We start from the raw sequence: 20,513 nt of genomic DNA on the forward strand, positions 1-20,513 counted from the left end.
CCCTATTAACAGTTTATTATTATGATGTTTATTATTAGGAAATTATTATTATTATTATTATTATACACATAAAGGATGAGATACATGTCTCAACAATACAGTATCTTTAAGAGATGAAAAAAGCCTAGATTAAAGATGACCCTATTAACAGTTTATTATTATGATGTTTATTATTAGGAAATTATTATTATTATTATTATTATTATTATTATTATTATTATTATTATTATTATTATTATACACATAAAGGATGAGATACATGTCTCAACAATACAGTATCTTTAAGAGATGAAAAAAGCCTAGATTAAAGATGACCCTATTAACAGTTTATTATTATGATGTTTATTATTAGGAAATTATTATTATTATTATTATTATTATTATTATTATTATTATTATTATTATACACATAAAGGATGAGATACATGTCTCAACAATACAGTATCTTTAAGAGATGAAAAAAGCCTAGATTAAAGATGACCCTATTAACAGTTTATTATTATGATGTTTATTATTAGGAAATTATTATTATTATTATTATTATACACATAAAGGATGAGATACATGTCTCAACAATACAGTATCTTTAAGAGATGAAAAATGCCTAGATTAAAGATGACCCTATTAACAGTTTATTATTATGATGTTTATTATTAGGAAATTATTATTATTATTATTATTATTATTATACACATAAAGGATGAGATACATGTCTCAACAATACAGTATCTTTAAGAGATGAAAAATGCCTAGATTAAAGATGACCCTATTAACAGTTTATTATGATGTTTATTATTATTATTATTATTATTATTATTATTATTATTATTATTCACATAAAGGATGAGATACATGTCTCAACAATACAGTATCTTTAAGAGATGAAAAAAGCCTAGATTAAAGATGACCCTACTAACAGTTTATTATTATGATGTTTATTATTAGGAAAATGTTTATATTATTAAATAATTCTATTATAGTTATTATTTGGAAAAATACACATACACATAAAGGATGAGATACATGTCTCAACAATACAGTATCTTTAAGAGATGAAAAATGCCTAGATTAAAGATGACCCTATTAACAGTTTATTATTATGATGTTTATTATTAGGAAATTATTATTATTATTATTATTATTATTATTATTATTATTATTATTATTAAATTATTATTATTCCACCATGTCTCCTGTATCAATTTAATGATATAATGATATATAATAATATTATACTATACTAATATTATAATACATTGTATATACATGTAATATTGATAATAATATTATGATGTAATACAATGTAATAATAATTATAATTCCCTATTATAATTGTATAGGAATTTTTCCAAATAATTATTTAATAATATAAACATTTTTCATAATAATAATAATAATAATAATAATAATAATAATAATAATAATAGATATATGTCTTAAAATGCAATCTGCACATGAGAGATGCAACATACCTTTCTCAAGGAATATAGGAATTTTTCCAAATAATAACTATAATTATTTAATAATATAAACATTTTTTATAATAATAATAATAATAATAATAATAATAATAATAATAATAATAATAATAATAATAGATATATGTCTTAAAATGCAATCTGCACATGAGAGATGCAACATACCTTTCTCAAGGAATATAGGAATTTTTCCAAATAATAACTATAATTATTTAATAATATAAACATTTTTATAATAATAATAATAATAATAATAATAATAATAATAATAATAATAATAGATATATGTCTTAAAATGCAATCTGCACATGAGAGATGCAACATACCTTTCTCAAGGAATATAGGAATTTTTCCAAATAATAACTATAATTATTTAATAATATAAACATTTTTCATAATAATAATAATAATAATAATAATAATAATAATAATAATAATAATAATAATAATAAACTATTAATAGGGTTATTGTTTGGAATTATTAATATTGCTTGGGTTATTATTTGGTATTATTACTATACACACACACATATATAATATACATATACATACACACACACACATATATGCTATATATAATAAATATAATATATCTTAAAATGCAATGTGCACATAAAAGATGCAACATATCTTCTCCAAGATGCAATATATATGAGATGCAATAGATATTATATATCTTAAAATGCAATATGCACATTACAGATGCAATATCTAAAGATGCAGCATATCTTTCTCTAAGATGCTCTCTCTCTCTCTATATATATATATACAGTAGAGTCTCACTTATCCAACATAAACGGGCCGGCGGAATGTTGGATAAGCGAATATGTTGGATAATAAGGAGAGATTAAGGAAAAGCCTATTAAACATTAAATTAGGTTATGATTTTGCAAATTAAGCACCAAAACATCATGTTATACAACAAATTTGACGGAAAAAGTAGTTCAATACACAGTAATGTTATATTTTAATTACTATATTTACGAATTTAGCACCAAAATATCACGATGTATTGAAAACATTGACTACAAAAATGCGTTGGATAATCCAGAACGTTGGATAAGCGAGTGTTGGATAAGTAAGACTCTACTGTATATATATATATCTATATGCTTCAAAGATGCAATATGTATATTAAAAATGCAGCACTTTATTTTATAGATTTCAAACAAAAATAGTAGGAAAGTGTCCCTGGAAAAAGGGGTAAAAAGGCAGGAGTAAAAGCAAAAGCAAAAACAAACAACAACAACAACAACAACAACAAAACAGCAAGGCCTGAATGCAAAATCTGGGCACATCTGGATAATAATAATAGTAAAATCTTCAGGTTTGGATTGGGGCCAAATGCACCTCCAATTTTCTAGACCACCCAAAATAATAATAATAATAATAATAATAATAATAATAATAAGAAGAAGAAGAAGAAGAAGAAGAAGAAGAAGAAGAAGAAGAAGAAGAAGAAAAAGGGACAATGGTTACAAACCAGAAAAGGTTTCGTTTGGAGAGAAGGATTATTTCCCTGCTGCAACACTAACCTTTCCAGGGCTATCGTTTTTCTCCCTCTCTATGCCTCAATTTCCTCTTTTGAAAATGAAAAATAAATAAACCCAGAAAGAGGCACCATTGAACTTGGCACCATTGAAAATTCCAATTCCAAAAGTGTGGTTTCCTCTCCAAAGTCTATGGATTGCCCTTTCCAAAACAAACAAACAACAACAAAAACACATCCTGTTCAACTGACCAATGGAAGCTATGATCCAATTGTAGTTCACAATGGAAAAGGCAATAATGATGATGATGATAATGATAATAATAATAATAATAATAATAATAATAATAATAATAATAATAATAGGCACTTTGTGTTGTCGAAAGCTTTCATGGCCGGGATCACAGGGTTAATTTATATATTTTATTTATTTCACATATTTCTATCCCGCCCTTCTCACCCGGAGGGACTCAGGGTTGTTGTATGTCTTTCGGGCTGTGTGGCCATGTTCCGGAAGCATTCTCTCCTGACGTTTCGCCCACATCTATGGCAGGCATCCTCAGAGGTTGTGAGGTATGGCACTTTGTTTTGGAGAGGTGACCAAAGGAACTTAACCATTGCTCTTTGAGAGGATAATCTCTCAATAATAATAATAATAATAATAATAATAATAATAATAATAATAGAAACAGACTGTTTGGGGAAAGTTATCACCTCCAAATGGACCTGTTTCCAAGTTTTTGCCTTATCCAAAAACTAGAGAAGAACTTCTCCAAAATAATATAATAATTTAATAATACCATTTGTAAAAAAGTTATCAACTTCAAATGGATCTGTTTCCAAGCCTTTGCCTTGTCCAAAACCTAGAGGAAAACCTCCCAATAATAATAATAATAATAATAATAATAATAATAATAATAATAATAATAATAATTGACGAAAAACAAGAAAAACTCAGCCGCTATCAGGACCTCAACATTGAACTTCAAAGACTCTGGCAGAAACCAGTGCTGGTGGTCCCGGTGGTGATGGGCACACTGGGTGCGGTGCCAAGAGATCTCAGCCGGCATTTGGAAACATTAGGCATTGACAAAATTACGATCTGCCAACTGCAAAAGGCCACCCGACTGGGATCTGCAGCATCATCCGAAAATACATCACACAGTCCTAGACACTTGGGAAGAGTTCGACTTGTGATTTTGTGATACGAAATCCAGCATATCTATCTTGTTTGCTGTGTCATACAATATAATAATAATAATAATAATAATAATAATAATAATAATAATAATAATAATAATCTGATGTACATGGATGACCTGAAGCTGTATGGAAAAACGGAAACTGAAATCCAGTCTCTGACCAACACTATCCGAATTTTTAGCACTGATCTGAGCATGGAGTTTGGCTTGGACAAATGTTCGACAGTGGCATTGAAGAAGGGGAAAATCATTGAAAGTGAGGGCATAAATATGCCTAATGGCCAAACAATAAAGTCTCACCAGCCAGAGGCCTATAAATATCTGGGCATATTACAGCTGGACAACATCAAGCATGAACATGTGAAGACTGTGGTCAGCAAAGAATACACACAAAGGGTCAGAAAAATTCTCAAAAGCAAGCTCAATGGAGGCAACACCATCAAGGCCATAAACACCTGGGCCATACCTGTCATAAGATATACTGCTGGCATCATAAACTGGACAATTTGGACAGAAAAACAAGAAAACTCATGACCATTCATCATTCACTGCAACCTCGCAGTGATGTTGACCGGCTATATCTGCCTAGAAGATCAGGGGGCAGAGGACTCTTACAAGTCAAACAAGCAGTCAAAGAAGAAGAACATGCCCTGGCAGAATATGTAGAGCAAAGTGAAGAACCTGCTTTGATTGAAGTCAAAAATCAGAAACTTCTCAAAGCACAGCAGACAAAAAACCAGTATAAGAAAACCGCACTACAAACTAGAGCTGACAGCTGGCACAACAAAACATTGCATGGAAAGTTCCTTGACAAAATTGAAGGAAAAGCTGATAAGGAGAAGACCTGGCTCTGGGACAATAATAATAATAATAATAATAATAATAATAATAATAATAATAATAGAAGACCTGGCTCTGGCTCACGAATGGGACCCTGAAGAAGGAGACAGAAGGCCTGATCCTTGCAGCCCAGGAGCAAGACATCAGGACAAAGGCAATTAATAATAATAATAATAATAATAATAATAATAATAATAGAAGACCTGGCTCTGGCTCACGAATGGGACCCTGAAGAAGGAGACAGAAGGCCTGATCCTTGCAGCCCAGGAGGAAGACATCAGGACAAAGGCAATTCAGGCCAAGATCGAAAAATCAGCTGTTGACCCAAAATGCAGACTGTGCAAGGAAACCGACGAAACCATGGATCATATCCTCAGCTACTGTAAGAAAATTGCACAGACAGACTACAAACAGAGGCACAACTATGTGGCCCAAATGATCCATTGGAACCTATGCCTCAAGTACCACCTCCCAGCAGCAAAGAACTGGTGGGATCACAAACCTGCAAAAGTGTTGGAAAATGAGCACGCAAAGATACTGTGAGACATTGACAAAATTACGATCTGCCAACTGCAAAAGGCCACCCTGCTGGGATCAGCACGCATCATCCGAAAATACATCACAGAGTCCTAGACACTTGGGAAGTGTTCGACTTGTGATTTTGTGATACCAAATCCAGTATATCTATCTTTTTTACTGTGTCATACAATAATAATAATAATAATAATAGAAACAGACTGTTTAGGGAAAGTTATCACCTCCAAATAGATCTGTTTCCAAGCCTTTGCCATGTCCAGAACTAGAGAAGAACCTCTCCAAAAATAATAGCAAAAGAGTGTGTTTGGAGAGGTTCTTTCTTTGGACTTTCTTGGGAAAAGACTCATTTGGAGATGAGAACTTTCCCCAAACAGTTGTTCATTATTATTATTATTATTATTATTATTATTATTATTAGTAGTAGTAATAGTAATAGTATTATTATCTCATTTTCCATGGGTTGCGAACTTCAACTGGATCTAAGCTTCCACTGATCAGTTGAAAAGGATGTGTTTTTGTCCATTGGAGAAGCAGGGCCACCTCTCCAAAACACAGCACTCTCTTATTATTATTATTATTATTTATTGGAGAGGCTGTGATTTCCAATGGAATTGTTTTTCCCGGCAGGGAAAGGAACCCGTCCTTGCTTTCCCCCTCAAAATATTCCCTCCAATTGATTAATTGATCGAGGATTATGAATGAATGGAAGGTGAGAGACTTTGGAGGCTTCTTTTGGAGACTTTGGAGGCTTCTTTTGAAGAGGTTTTGCTCGACTTTGGAGTCTTAAGTTTTGCTCGACTTTTCAGTCTTCCTTTTGGAGACTTTGGAAGCTTCTTTTGGAGAGGGTTTGCTTGATTTTGGATTCTTTTTTTGGAGACTTTGGAGGCTTCTTTTGGAGACTTTGGAGGCTTCTTTTGGAGACATTGGAGGCTTCTTTTGGAGACTTATTAGGCTTCTTTTGGAGAGGTTTTGCTTGACTTTGTAGGCTTCTTTTGCTCAACTTTGGAGGCTTCCTTTTGAAGACTTTGGAGGCTTCCTTTTGAAGACTTTGGAGGCTTCTTTTGGAGACTTTGGAGGCTTCTTTTGCTCAACTTTGGAGGCTTCCTTTTGAAGACTTTGGAGTCTTCATTTTGGAGACTTTGGAGGCTTCTTTTGGAGACTTTGGAGGCTTCTTTTGGAGACTTTGGAGGCTTCCTTTTGAAGACTTTGGAGGCTTCCTTTTGAAGACTTTGGAGGCTTCTTTTGGAGACTTTGGAGGCTTCTTTTGGAGACTTTGGAGTCTTCATTTTGGAGACTTTGGAGGCTTCCTTTTGAAGACTTTGGAGGCTTCTTTTGGAGACTTTGGAGGCTTCCTTTTGAAGACTTTGGAGGCTTCCTTTTGAAGACTTTGGAGGCTTCTTTTGCTCAACTTTGGAGGCTTCCTTTTGAAGACTTTGGAGGCTTCCTTTTGAAGACTTTGGAGGCTTCTTTTGGAGACTTTGGAGGCTTCTTTTGGAGACTTTGGAGTCTTCATTTTGGAGACTTTGGAGGCTTCCTTTTGAAGACTTTGGAGGCTTCTTTTGGAGACTTTGGAGGCTTCCTTTTGAAGACTTTGGAGGCTTCCTTTTGAAGACTTTGGAGGCTTCTTTTGCTCAACTTTGGAGGCTTCCTTTTGAAGACTTTGGAGGCTTCCTTTTGAAGACTTTGGAGGCTTCTTTTGGAGACTTTGGAGGCTTCTTTTGCTCAACTTTGGAGGCTTCCTTTTGAAGACTTTGGAGTCTTCATTTTGGAGACTTTGGAGGCTTCTTTTGGAGACTTTGGAGGCTTCTTTTGGAGACTTTGGAGGCTTCCTTTTGAAGACTTTGGAGGCTTCCTTTTGAAGACTTTGGAGGCTTCTTTTGGAGACTTTGGAGGCTTCTTTTGGAGACTTTGGAGGCTTCCTTTTGGAGACTTTGGAGGCTTCTTTTGGAGAGGTTTTGCTTGACTTTGGAGGCTTCTTTTGGAGACTTTGGAGGCTTCTTTTGGAGAGGTTTTGCCCAACTTTGGAGGCTTCTTTTGGAGACTTTGAAGTCTTCTTTTGGAGAGGTTTTGCTTGACTTTGGAGGGTTCTTTTGGAGACTGGAGGCTTCTTTTGGAGAGGGGGTTTGTTTGACTTTGGAGTCTTCTTTTGCTCAACTTTGGAGGCTTCCTTTTGGAGAGGTTTTGCTTGACTTTGGGGTCTTCCTTTTGGAGACTTTGGAGGCTTCTTTTGGAGAGGCTTTGCTCGACTTTGGAGTCTTCTTTTGCTCAACTTTGGAGGCTTCTTTTGGAGACTTGGAGGCTTCTTTTGGAGAGGTTTTGCTCAACTTTGGAGGCTTCTTCTGGAGTCTTTGGAGGCTTCTTTTGGAGACTTTGGAGGCTTCTTTTGGAGACTTTGAAGTCTTCCTTTTGGAGACTTTGTAGGCTTCTTTTGGAGAGGTTTTGCTTGACTTTGGAGTCTTCCTTTTGGAGACTTTGGAGTCTTCCTTTTGGAGACTTTGGAGTCTTCCTTTTGGAGACTTGGAGGCTTCTTTTGGAGAGGTTTTGCTCGACTTTGGAGTCTTCCTTTTGGAGACTTTGGAGTCTTCCTTTTGGAGACTTTGGAGACTTCTTTTGGAGAGGTTTTGCTCGACTTTGGGGTCTTCCTTTTGGAGACTTTGAAGGCTTCCTTTTGGAGACTGGAGACTTCTTTTGGAGAGGTTTTGCTCGACTTTGGGGTCTTCCTTTTGGAGACTTTGTAAGCTTCTTTTGGAGAGGTTTTGCTTGACTTTGGGGTCTTCCTTTTGGAGACTTTGAAGGCTTCTTTTGGAGAGGTTTTGCTCGACTTTGGAGGCTTCTTTTGCTCGACTTTGGAGGCTTCTTTTGGAGACTCTGGAGGCTTTTTTTTGGAGAGGTTTTGCTCTTGTCTTGGCTTGGAAAGGAAGCCTGGTTTGCGAGAGGCTTGAGAGGCTTCCCCTGCCCCCAATGCTGCCCCCCTTTCCCCTCCAAAAACACCCCCATGGCGCAAAATGCCATCCAGCCTTGGAAGATAATTGAAGGCGACGAGGCCCATCCGTCAAGTGTCAAAGGAGGTTTCCAGGGACCGTTTAGGAAACAGCAAGCCAGTGATCTGTTTAACAAATTCATTTCAAGGGGGGGATCAAGGGGGAGACCCCTCCTCTCTCTCTCTCTCTCTCTCTCTCTCTCTCTCTTCCCTCCCCCTCCTTCTCTTCTTTTGACATCCTCTCTCTTCTCTTTCTCCAAACCCGGCTCTCAAAACGCCCTTTTAAGAACACACAGCTTCCAGGGCTCTAAAAACAAAATTTTGGGTTTCTCCCTTTCATCCTCCTCTGCTTTTTACAACAACAACAACAACAACAACAACAACATGATGATGATGATGGCTGGAAGGTGAAGGAGGAGGAGAAGCCTTTTAGAACTAGAAGGAGGAGGATGAGAAAAGGCCTTGTAGAAGAATAAGGAGAAGGAGGAGAAGAAGGAGAAGAAGAAGATGCCTTTTAGGAGAAGGGGAAGAAGAAGAAGCCTGATAGAAAAAGGAAGAGGAGGAGGAAAGATGAGAAAAGGCCTTGTAGAAAGAAGAGGAGGAGGAGAAGAAAAGAAGAAGAAGAAGAAGAAGGAGAAGAAGCAGCAGCCTGATAGAAAAAGGAAGAGGAGGTTGGAAAGGGGAGAAAAAGGAGAAACCTTTTATAATGAGGAGAAAGAAAGGAGGAGAAGAAAAGGCCTTGTAGAAGAAGGAGGAGGAGGAGAAAAGAAGAGAAAGAGAAGGAGAAGAAGATGCCTTTTAGGAGAAGGGAAGAAGAAGAAGAAGAAGAAGTCTGATAGAAAAAAGAAGAGGAGGATAAGAAAAGAAGAAGAGAAAGAGTAGGAGAAGAAGAAGAAGAAGAAGTCTGATAGAAAAAGGAAGAGGAGGAGGAAATATTAGGAAAGATCTTGTAGAAAGAGGAGGAGAAGAAAAGAAGAGAAAGAGAAGGAGAAGAAGATGCCTTTTAGGAGAAGGGAAGAAGAAGAAGAAGAAGTCATCGTCTGATAGAAAAAAGAAGAGGAGGAGGAGGAGAAAAGAAGAAGAGAAATAGGAGTAGGAGGAGGAGGAGAAGAAGCCTGATAGAAAAAGGAAGACGAGGTTGGGAAGAGGAGAAAAAGGAGAAGCCTTTTATAATGAGGAGAAGGAAAGGAGGAGAAGAAAAGGCCTTGTAGAAGAAGGAGGAGGAGAAGAAAAGAAGAAGAGAAAGAGAAGGAGAAGAAGATACCTTTTAGCAGAAGGAGGAGGAGGAGGAGGAGAAGAAAAGGCCTGGTAGGAAAAGGAAGAAGAGGAGGAAAGAGGAAGAAAGATGAGAAAAGGCCTTGTAGAAGAAGGAGGAGGAGAAGAAAAGAAGAAGAGAAAGAGAAGGTGAAGAAGATGCCTTTTAGGAGAAGGGAAGAAGAAGAAGAAGTCTGATAGAAAAAAGAAGAGGAGCAGAAGAGGAAAAGAAGAAGAGAAAGAGGAGAAGAAGAAGAAGAAGAAGAAGAAGAAGAAGAAGAAGAAGGTCATCCGATAGAAAAAGGAAGAGGAGGAGGAAAGATGAGGAAAAAAAACCTTGTAGAAAGAGGAGGAGGAGGAGGAGAAGAAAAGAAGAAGAGAAAGAGAAGGAGAAGAAGATGCCTTTTAGGAGAAGGGAAGAAGAAGAAGAAGAAGAAGAAGAAGAAGAAGAAGAAGAAGAAGAAGAAGTCGTCTCATAGAAAAAAGATCTTGTAGAAAGAGGAGGAGAAGAAGAAAAGAAGAAGAGAAAGATGAGTAGGTGAAGAAGAAGAAGTCTGATAGAAAAAAGAAGAGGAGGAGAAGAGGAAAAGAAGAAGAGAAAGAGGAGGAGGAGGAGGAGGAGAAGAAGAAGAAGAAGAAGAAGAAGGTCATCCGATAGAAAAAGGAAGAGGAGGAGGAAAGATGAGGAAAAAAAACCTTGTAGAAAGAGGAGGAGGAGGAGGAGAAAAGAAGAAGAGAAAGAGAAGGAGAAGAAGATGCCTTTTAGGAGAAGGGAAGAAGAAGAAGAAGAAGAAGAAGAAGAAGAAGAAGAAGAAGAAGAAGAAGAAGAAGAAGTCGTCTCATAGAAAAAAGATCTTGTAGAAAGAGGAGAAGAAGAAAAGAAGAAGAGAAAGATGAGTAGGAGAAGAAGAAGAAGTCTGATAGAAAAAGGAAGAGGAGGTTGGAAAGAGGAAGAAAAGGAGAAGCCTTTTATAATGAGGAGAAGGAAAGGAGGAGAAGGAAAGGCCTTGTAGAAGAAGGAGGAGGAGAAGAAAAGAAGAAGAGAAAGAGAAGGAGAAGATGATACCTTTTAGCAGGAGGAGGAGGATGAGAAGAAGAAGAAGAAGAAGAAGAAGAAGAAGAAGAAGAAGAAGAAGAAGAAGAAGAAGAAGAAACGGCCTGATAGGAAAAGGAAAAGGAGGAGGAAAGAGTTCTTTCTCCCTCTCTGGACATCATTCCACAGATATAAACCCCACTTGCCTAGTTCCCAAAAGATCTCGCAACCTCTGAGGATGCCTACCATAGAAGTGGGTGAAACGTCAGGAGAGAGTGCTTCTGGAACATACAGCCCGTAAAACTCACAGCACCCCTTCCTTGGGAAAACCTTACAGAATGCATGGCTTGCCATCCAGAGGCTCGGAATTCCTTTCCGAGCCCATTTCCCATCTTGAAGTTATTTCCATTGGATTTACGCGTCGGGATATTTTCCCCACAAAAAAGCAAAACAAACCCGCAAACGAAGGATCTTAATCATGCAGAGAACGAGGAAGAAAAAGGAAAAAGGATCTGGGTGTCTGTTTCCGACATTCACAATATTTGTAGATGATCCTCACGCGCCTCCAAATCGGTCCATTTCCTACGTTATATTGAAACTTATTTTGGGATATTACGATAACGCAGAACGATGCGTGCGCGTCGGAATGAGAAAAACCGAGCAAATCCTGCCATAATAAGCAAGGCCAACGAAAACAACAAGAGTTTTGAAACCTTATTTGGGAAGATAAAGCGACAACAAGGGGGGAAAGGCCTCCTTGTTGGAAATCTGGAGTAAATTATGCAAAATTTATTCACCTCGCATATTTGCATAAAGTACACAAGTCATTTGCATAACGTATACCAGCCACAAAATCAAAACCCTGATGTTACAGGAAATGGTCAATTATTCTGAAATAGAAACTCTTAGGCTGGGGATGATGGGAGTTGGAGTCAAATGTAGGTCCGAACCAATACTGCTAGAAGTTTCCTTCAAGTTTGAGCCGGTTTTTGTTGAGAATCCATTACGGAGTTTCATCCGAACCGGAAGACTGCATACATTCCCTAATATTGCAATCTATATATATATATAAAAGAGTGATGGCATCACGGCAGCGGACAAAACAACAAAAGTAAACACCCCACAACCTCGAAAATTGACATCACAACCCCTCATCCATGCCTCTAGGTTGATACAACAAAAAGAAAAGAAAAATAAAGTCCTAATTAGGGGGAGAGGAATAATTGTATTTATCCAATTGCTGCCAGTTAGAAGGCTAAGCTCCACTCACTTGGTCTCCTAGCAACCCACTCAGCCCAGGGGACCCTTTACCTTAACTACCACCAATTCCTCAATACTTTATTTCCCATACCAACGCGTGGCCGGGCACAGCTAGTAGTTCTATACCAGTGTTTCCCAACCTGGGGGTCGGGACCCCTTAGGGGGTCGCGAGGGGGCTTCAGAGGGCATCAGAAAACACCTATTTCTGATGGTCTTAGGAACCCCTTTAGCGGAAAAGGGATCAGGAGGGAGGGAAGAGAGATATAAGCTAGGTAGGGAAGATATAAGATAAATTTATTTGCGGATGACACACTACTAACCTTTGAAAATCTGCCTCTCCGCCTGTCCTTCTTTCCTCTTTGGAGTGCTCTTTGAACTATAAATCCCAGCAACCACAACTCCCAAATGACAAAATCAATTCCTCCCTCAATCCCATCAGTATTCAGATATCACATATTGGTGATAAATTTGGTCCAGATCCATCGTTGTTTGGGTTCACAGAGATGTGAACTACATCTCCCCTAAATCACTGTCAATTCCTCCCAAATCCCTCCAGTATTTTCTGTTGTTCATGGGGTTTCCATGTGGGAAGTTTGGCCCGATTCTAACATTGGCGGAGATCAAGAAACTCTTTGATTGTTGGTGAACTATAAATCCCAGCAACTACAACTCCTAAAAGTCAAGGTCTATTTCCCCCAAATCCCACCGGTGTTCACATTTGGTCATATTGTGTACTGGTGCCAAGTTTGGTCTAGATATACATCATTGTTTGAGTCCACAGTGCTCCCCAGATATAGGTGAACTACAACTCCAAAACTCATGGTCAATGACCACCAAACCCTTCCAGTATTTTCTGTTGGTCATGGGAGTTCTGTGTTCACAGAACACAGTGTTCACATTTGGTCATATTGAGTATTGGTGCCAAGTTTGGTCTAGATATACATCATTGTTTGAGTCCAAAGTGCTCTCTAGATATAGGTGAACTACAACTCCAAAACTCATGGTCAATGCTCACCAAACCCTTCCAGTATTTTCTGTTGGTCATGGGAGTTCTGTGTGCCAAGTTTGGTTCAATTCCATCATTGGTGGAGTTCAGAATGCTCTTTGATTGTAGGTTTACTATAAATCCCAGCAACTACAACTCCCAAATATCAAGGCCTATTTTCCCCAAATTCCACTAGTATTCAAATTTGAGCGTATCAGGTATTTGTGCCAATTGTGGTCCGATGAATGAAAATACATCCTGCATATCAGATATTTAAATTATAACAGGAGAAAGATTAGTTATATATGGAGTAACAACGGAAATAATTTTATGGTTGGGGGTCACACCACAACATGAGGAACTGTATTAAGAGGTTGCTACATTAGGAAGGTTGAGAACCACTGTTCTATACGTTAAAGCAAGGCTTATCCATTATAACTTTGGACAGAGTTTGAATGGATCCACATGGACTACATATCCCATTTTCCCTCAGTTTTATCCTAATTGGGAATTGCAATCCAACCTTTCTCCAGAATGCCAACATTTAGCAACGCGGCTCCATAAAAACTGCAACATCTCATTCTACGTTTCTATTTTGTATCAGAATCGATCCTCGTCAAAACACAAATTTGCCCACCTTCCTTATTCGCAATAGTTATAGAAATGTTAGCAAATATGATACGAGAGGATAGAAATATAAAAGTGATTGGGAGGGAGGGAAGATATAAGATAGGTAGGGAAGATATAAAATAAATTTATTTGCGGATGACACACTACTAACCTTTGACAATCCGACAGAACAATTAAAAAGAATAGGGCCATGATAAGTATACAATATAATACTAATACTAATACAACATAATAATATTAATTATATATTATGTATTACATGTAATATTACTAATAATAATATAATAAAGTACAATATAGAAATATAGAATGCTAATATTGTGATATGCGAATAATATAATAATAATGTAAGTATATATTATTTGTAAGCCGCTCTGAGTCCCCTTTGGGGTGAGAAGGGCGGGATATAAATGTAATAACTAAATAAATAAACTAAAGATTAATTATCAATTCTAATACTCAATAGCGCAACTTTCCTTGCCAACAATAAGCTCCCAAGTTGGTTTCGTAGCAATGACAAAATAAATGCACAACAGATGAATGATTCGCCACTTCCAGACCCCCAACAACAACAACAACAACAACGTCGAGCACTCTTGCTTGGGAAATACTCCAATATTTAAATATAATTGCAGTAGTAAATGTTGAGCTCCCTTATCCAGAATATATCCCTAAATTGTCCAATCTATATATATATAAAAGTCAAAGTATGTCTATATATTCCACAAAGGCTGGATCTGGACCAAACTTGGGCCGCAGATCCTTCATTATCTAACTTCAAATAGATAGATAGATAGGATAGGCAGACAGACAGATATATCGATGATAGATAGGATAGATATATTGGATAGGTAGATAATTACGGACGGACGGACAGAAGGATGGATAGTTAGATATATTGGATGGATGGATACATGGATAGATAGATGGATGGATGGATCAATGGATAGATAAATGGATTGATAGATTGATAATAGATGGTTATAATTAGATATATTGGACAATTAGGTATATTGCATGGACGGATGGATGGACAGACGGACGGATGGATAGATGGACGGACGGACAGACAGGTATATTGGATGGATGGATGGAACTGAAAGATGATGGATGTCCATCTGGACAGACAGACAAATGGATAATAGGTTGGACAATTAGGTATATTGGATGGATGGATGGACTGATGGATGGACAGATGGATGGATGGATGGATAGATCGATTGATAGATGAATAATTAGGTATATTGGGCAATTAGGTATTTTGCATGGATGGATGGACAGACAGACATATATTGGATGAATGGATGGACAGATGAATTGATGGATAGATGGATGGATAGACAGACAGACAGACAGACAAATGGATAATAGGCATATTGGACAATTAGGTATATTGGATGGATGGATGGATGGACGGACAGATAGACAAATGGATAGATAGATTAATTGACAGATAGATAATTAGATATATTGGGCGATTAGGTATATTGGATAGATGGATGGATGGACAGACAGATAGGTATATTAGATGGATGGATGAACAGACAAATGGATGGATAGATGGCCAGACAGATAGAAAGACAGATACGTGGATAATAGGTATATTGGACAATTAGGTATATTGGATGGATGGATGGTTGGAAAGATGGACAGATGGATGGATAGAATAAATCACTAAAAGAAGATAATAATCGCACTCAATAAAGACTAAACTCCATTCCTACAACCCAAAGGACACCAACATGGAAGCAATTTAATTTCAACCTTGGGGATTCTGCCAATCCCAACATTGTGGCATCTGTCTCACTTCGTCCGATTGTTCAGCCATTGTAGACATGTCCCGTTGGGTCCTCTAACTGAGAAGGAACTTCTCTGGTGGAATGCTATGGGATCCTGGGAGCTGTAGTTTGACAAGGGCCTCGCCAAACTCTCAGGGATCCATAGCATCTGCACTGGAAAACGAACGCGGTTTGGCTTTTAACAATGTCATGTTGGGATTTTTAGTTTGGCAGAGAAATCCAAAGGCTGTCAGGTGGGTGACATGGGTTATGGGCCCAGCACACTTCCGCGTGCTGTGGTGACCTTTTTCTCCTTAATTGACTATTGCTTACTGTCTGCAACGTTACCATTTCCCCCTCCATTTGAAGTACTCTCTGTTTTTTGCTTTGTCTATGAAAAACTCTCTCAAAGGCTTTACGAAAAACAGAACTCCCGGGAATCCGTAGCCATGATAGTTCAAGCGGTATAAAACGACATTCATTTGACAATGTAGATGCAATGACTGAGCCACGGCCACAATAAATCTACTGTGTCATGTTCCCAAGGAGAGTAGAAAGCAATGCTTAGGGTGGCTTCGGGAGGAAGGTATTTGCCACATCTGATATATAGACATGAAGGAGGCCTACCTTTGTCGCCCAGGATGCCGTCGATGCTGTGCTTGGCCTTCTTCTCGCCGTCCTCCTCCTTCTTGTCGCAGTCCTCCTCCTCCTCCTTCTTCCCGAACTTGATTCGGAGCACTCGGCTAATAGAACTCACTAAACCTCGGACATCAAAGACACAAGAAGGAAGTATAAGCTGCTTTGGAAGGAAGAGAGAGCGGAAAGCGGTCCATTCTGTTCCTGGTTTGAAAGTGTCATTTCCTGTTTAGTTGTGCAGTCCTGACTTCAAAAGTAGTTGTTCCACTCCAGAAGCTTCGTTTTCGTGCCACAAACTATGTTGAATGGGTTGAGACTCGATTTGAGACTCGATTTGAAAAACCATAACAAAATGTTTCAACAGAAGAGGAAACAATAAAAAAAGTGTATGATCAGATGGGCAGAAAATTTAAGAAGACCGATAATGCTGGCAGAATGGGAAACTACGCCTAATTTTACCACAAAAAAACCTGGGAAAACATTGGCTCCAGTATAAGCCGAGGGTGGTAAATTTCAGAAATAAAAATAGATACCAATAAAATTAGATTAATTGAGGCATCAGTAGGTTAAATGCTTTTGAATATTTACATAGAGCTCAAATTTAAGATAAGACTGTCCAACTCTGATCCAATCATTCTTCTCATCTTCTTCAATGTCAATGCGCTTACGTATCCCTTTAATAATAATAGAGTAAAATAATACATGTAATAATAATAATAATAAATAAATAAATACAGGACCTTTAATAAATAATAGCCAATAACCAATAATTAATAATAAACAATCAATAATCAATATTTGGTAATTAATTGGAAATTAGTAATTGATAAGTGATAATTAATACAGTAGAGTCTCACTTATCCAACATAAACGGGCCGGCAGAACGTTGGATAAGCGAATATGTTGGATAATAAGGAGGCATTAACGAAAAGCCTATTAAACAGCAAATTAGGTTATGATTTTACAAATTAAGCACCAAAACATCATGTTAGACCACAAATTTGGCAGAAAAAGTAGTTCAATATGCAGTAATGCTATGTAGTAATTACTGTATTTACGAATTTAGCACCAAAATATCACGATAGATTGAAAACATTGACTACAAAAATGTGTTGGATAATCCAGAACGTTGGATAAGCGAGTGTTGGATAAGTGAGACTCTACTGTACACTTATGCAATGGACCTGAAAGAAAACTGGCTAAAGATGTTCCACCGCTGGTACATCACACCAAAGAAATTAAATCAGATGTATAAGAATACCTCAAAAACCTGTTGGAAATGTGAGGACCAAGAGGGAAGTTTTTTCCATATGTGGTGGACATGTAAAATGACGAAAATTTATTGGGAGAAGGTCCATAATATTTGTCAGGAAATTCTTAAAATCAATTTCCCCAGAAAAGCGGAGTACTATCTTCTGGGGATAACAGACCAGTACATCCATTTAGGGCCTAATGACGATAAAATATTCACTTATCTTACGACAGCCGCCAGAATTTGTTTTGCAAAAAGATGGAAACAAAATGAACTACCAAGAATCTGTGACACATCCAATAGAAAGGCTATCATTCCTTTTATTTTTGAATGATTGCCTTAATTACGAAGGTGACTGAGGCTGATCTATAATGGTTTTGTATATATAGATCACCCTCTTTTTAAGGATTGGAGAATGGGAAACGCAAAGGCAAAGATGGAAGTCCCTTTTTCTTTTCTTTTTTTTTTTTGGGGGGGGGTATTTTTGGTTTTTTTAAAAAAGTTTTTAAACTTCTTCTCTACTATCTTAATCTTAATTTCTGCACTTTCTATATTAAAAAATGTTCTCACTCTTTCGATGTATTAAACTGCTTTTCAATCTATATATATAAAAGAGTGATGGCATCACGGCAGCGGACAAAACAACAAAAGTAAACACCCCACAACCTCGAAAATTGACATCACAACCCCTCATCCATGCCTCTAGGTTGATACAACAAAAAGAAAAGAAAAATAAATTCCTAATTAGAGGGAGAGGAATAATAGTTTTTATCCAATTGCTGCCAGTTAGAAGGCTAAGCTCCACCCACTTGGTCTCCTAGCAACCCACTCAGCCCAGTGTTAATAAAATAATGATAAAAAAATAAATACAAATAATACAATAAAAAATTATAAAAAAACACTAAAATAATTAATACAATAAAATACTATAACAAAATGACTAAAAATAATACAACAAAATAATAAAATATAATAAATAAAAAAGATAAGTGACAATAAAATTAATTTAAAAAAATACAAATAACGTCAAATAAAAATTCCACAACAAGTTTTAACCGATACCACCACCACTTTGCCACAGCAACGCGTGGCCGGGCACAGCTAGTAAATATATATTTTAAAAAAACAAAAAAAACAAAATGTTTCCTTCTCGCAGAAGTTTTGGCAGTTTAAGCAACTTTTTCCAAGTTTTAATGATAGACCCAATCAGGAAATGACATTGATAAGCCAGGAACAACAATAGTGCTACATAGTGTAATTGAGAGTTATTCCTGTAAACAATATATCTCAGTCCCGTTGATAAGGTGATTGATTTCAACTGGATACAGCCTATAAATCCCTATAGTCAACTATAGTCAAACTGAGGGATCTAGAGATGTCTAGAAATTAATTAAAATAGTTATTTATTTTTAAAAATTCCCCTTGGAAAAATGGAGGGTTGATTCAATTGCAATCATTCTCTACGTAGATGACATCCTATTAACTGTATTAAAAAATAACCTTCTATTCGCTGTCAAAGTGCAGAAGGAAAATCAGAAAGTCTTAAGAAGAGGGTTGGAAGGGTCTACCAAAAGGACATCAAAGGCCTCAGATTATCTGTTTTGAACTGGATTATATGGCAGTGTAGAAGGTCCCTAGTTCAGGCAAGAAGACACCATCAAAGGACTCCTGAAAGATGTCCATCCAACTTCTGATGGATGAGAAAGTCCATCCCATCAAGTTTAAAGGCAATAATAATAATAGAAGTGTCCAACCAACCTCTGATGGATGAGAAAGTCTATCCCATTGAGTCCAAAGGTAATAATGGTAATAATAATAATAATAATAATAATAATAATAATAATAATAATAAGTGTTCATCCAACCTGTGATGGATGAGAAAGTCCATCCCATTGTGTCCAAAGGTAATAATAATGAAATAACAATCATAATAGTCCATCCAATCATAATAATCCATCCAACCTATGATGGATGAGAAAGTCTGTCCCATTGAGCCCATAGGTAATAATAATAATAATAATAATAATAATAATAATAATAATAATAATAATAATAATAATAATAATAGAAGTGTCCATCCAACCTGTGATGGATTATTACCATTGAATTCAAAGGTAATAATAATAATAATAATAATAATAATAATAATAGAAGTGTCCATCCAACCTGTGATGGATGAGAAAGTCCATCCCATTGAGTTCAAAGGTAATAATAATAATAATAATAATAATAATAATAATAATAATAATAATGTCCACTGATGGATGAGAAAGTCCATCCCATTGAGTCCAAAGGTAATAATAATAATAACCATCATCATCAAAGAAGTGTCCATCAAACCTGTGATGGATGAGAAAGTCCATCCCATTGAATTCAAAGGTAATAATAATAATAATAATAATAATAATAATAATAATAATAATAGAAGTGTCCATCCAACCTGTGATGGATGAGAAAGTCCATCCCATTGAATTCAAAGGTAATAATAATAATAATAATAATAATAATAATAATAATAATAATAGAAGTGTCCATCCAACCTGTGATGGATGAGAAAGTCCATCCCATTGAGTTCAAAGGTAATAATAATAATAATAATAATAATAATAATAATAGTGTCCACTGATGGATGAGAAAGTCCATCCCATTGAGTCCAAAGGTAATAATAATAATAACCATCATCATCAAAGAAGTGTCCATCAAACCTGTGATGGATGAGAAAGTCCATCCCATTGAATTCAAAGGTAATAATAATAATAATAATAATAATAATAATAATAATAATAATAATAGAAGTGTCCATCCAACCTGTGATGGATGAGAAAGTCCGACCCATTGTGTCCAAAGGTAATAATAATAATAATAATAATAATAATAATAATAATAATAATAATAGAAGTGTCCATCCAACCTGTGATGGATGAGAAAGTCCGACCCATTGTGTCCAAAAGTAATAATAATAATAATAATAATAATAATAATAATAATAATAATAATAGAAGTGTCCATCCAACCTGTGATGGATGAGAAAGTCCATCTCATTGTGTCCAAAAGTAATAATAATAATAATAATAATAATAATAATAATAATAATAATAATAATAGAAGTGTCCATCCAACCTGTGATGGATGAGAAAGTCCATCTCATTGTGTCCAAAA

General features: G+C 36.3%; 1 protein-coding gene across 7 annotated transcripts in view; it reads right to left on the reverse strand.

Annotated features, from left to right (window-relative positions):
• pax7 (paired box 7) overlaps nt 1–20,513 on the reverse strand; it is a 250,119-nt gene that overhangs the window by 199,710 nt on the left and 29,896 nt on the right. For 4 of the 7 annotated variants that reach the window (XM_062965876.1, XM_062965874.1, XM_062965871.1 and 1 more), the window contains exon 4: nt 16,094–16,228. In XM_062965876.1, the coding sequence (XP_062821946.1) occupies nt 16,094–16,228 (135 nt within the window). The remainder of the gene's footprint in view (nt 1–16,093; nt 16,229–20,513) is intronic. The other 3 variants (XM_062965877.1, XM_062965873.1, XM_062965872.1) reach the window with 1 other exon arrangement.

Source organism: Anolis carolinensis, unplaced genomic scaffold (assembly GCF_035594765.1).
Source record: "Anolis carolinensis isolate JA03-04 unplaced genomic scaffold, rAnoCar3.1.pri scaffold_15, whole genome shotgun sequence".
NCBI classification, from domain to species: Eukaryota; Metazoa; Chordata; class Lepidosauria; order Squamata; family Dactyloidae; genus Anolis; species Anolis carolinensis.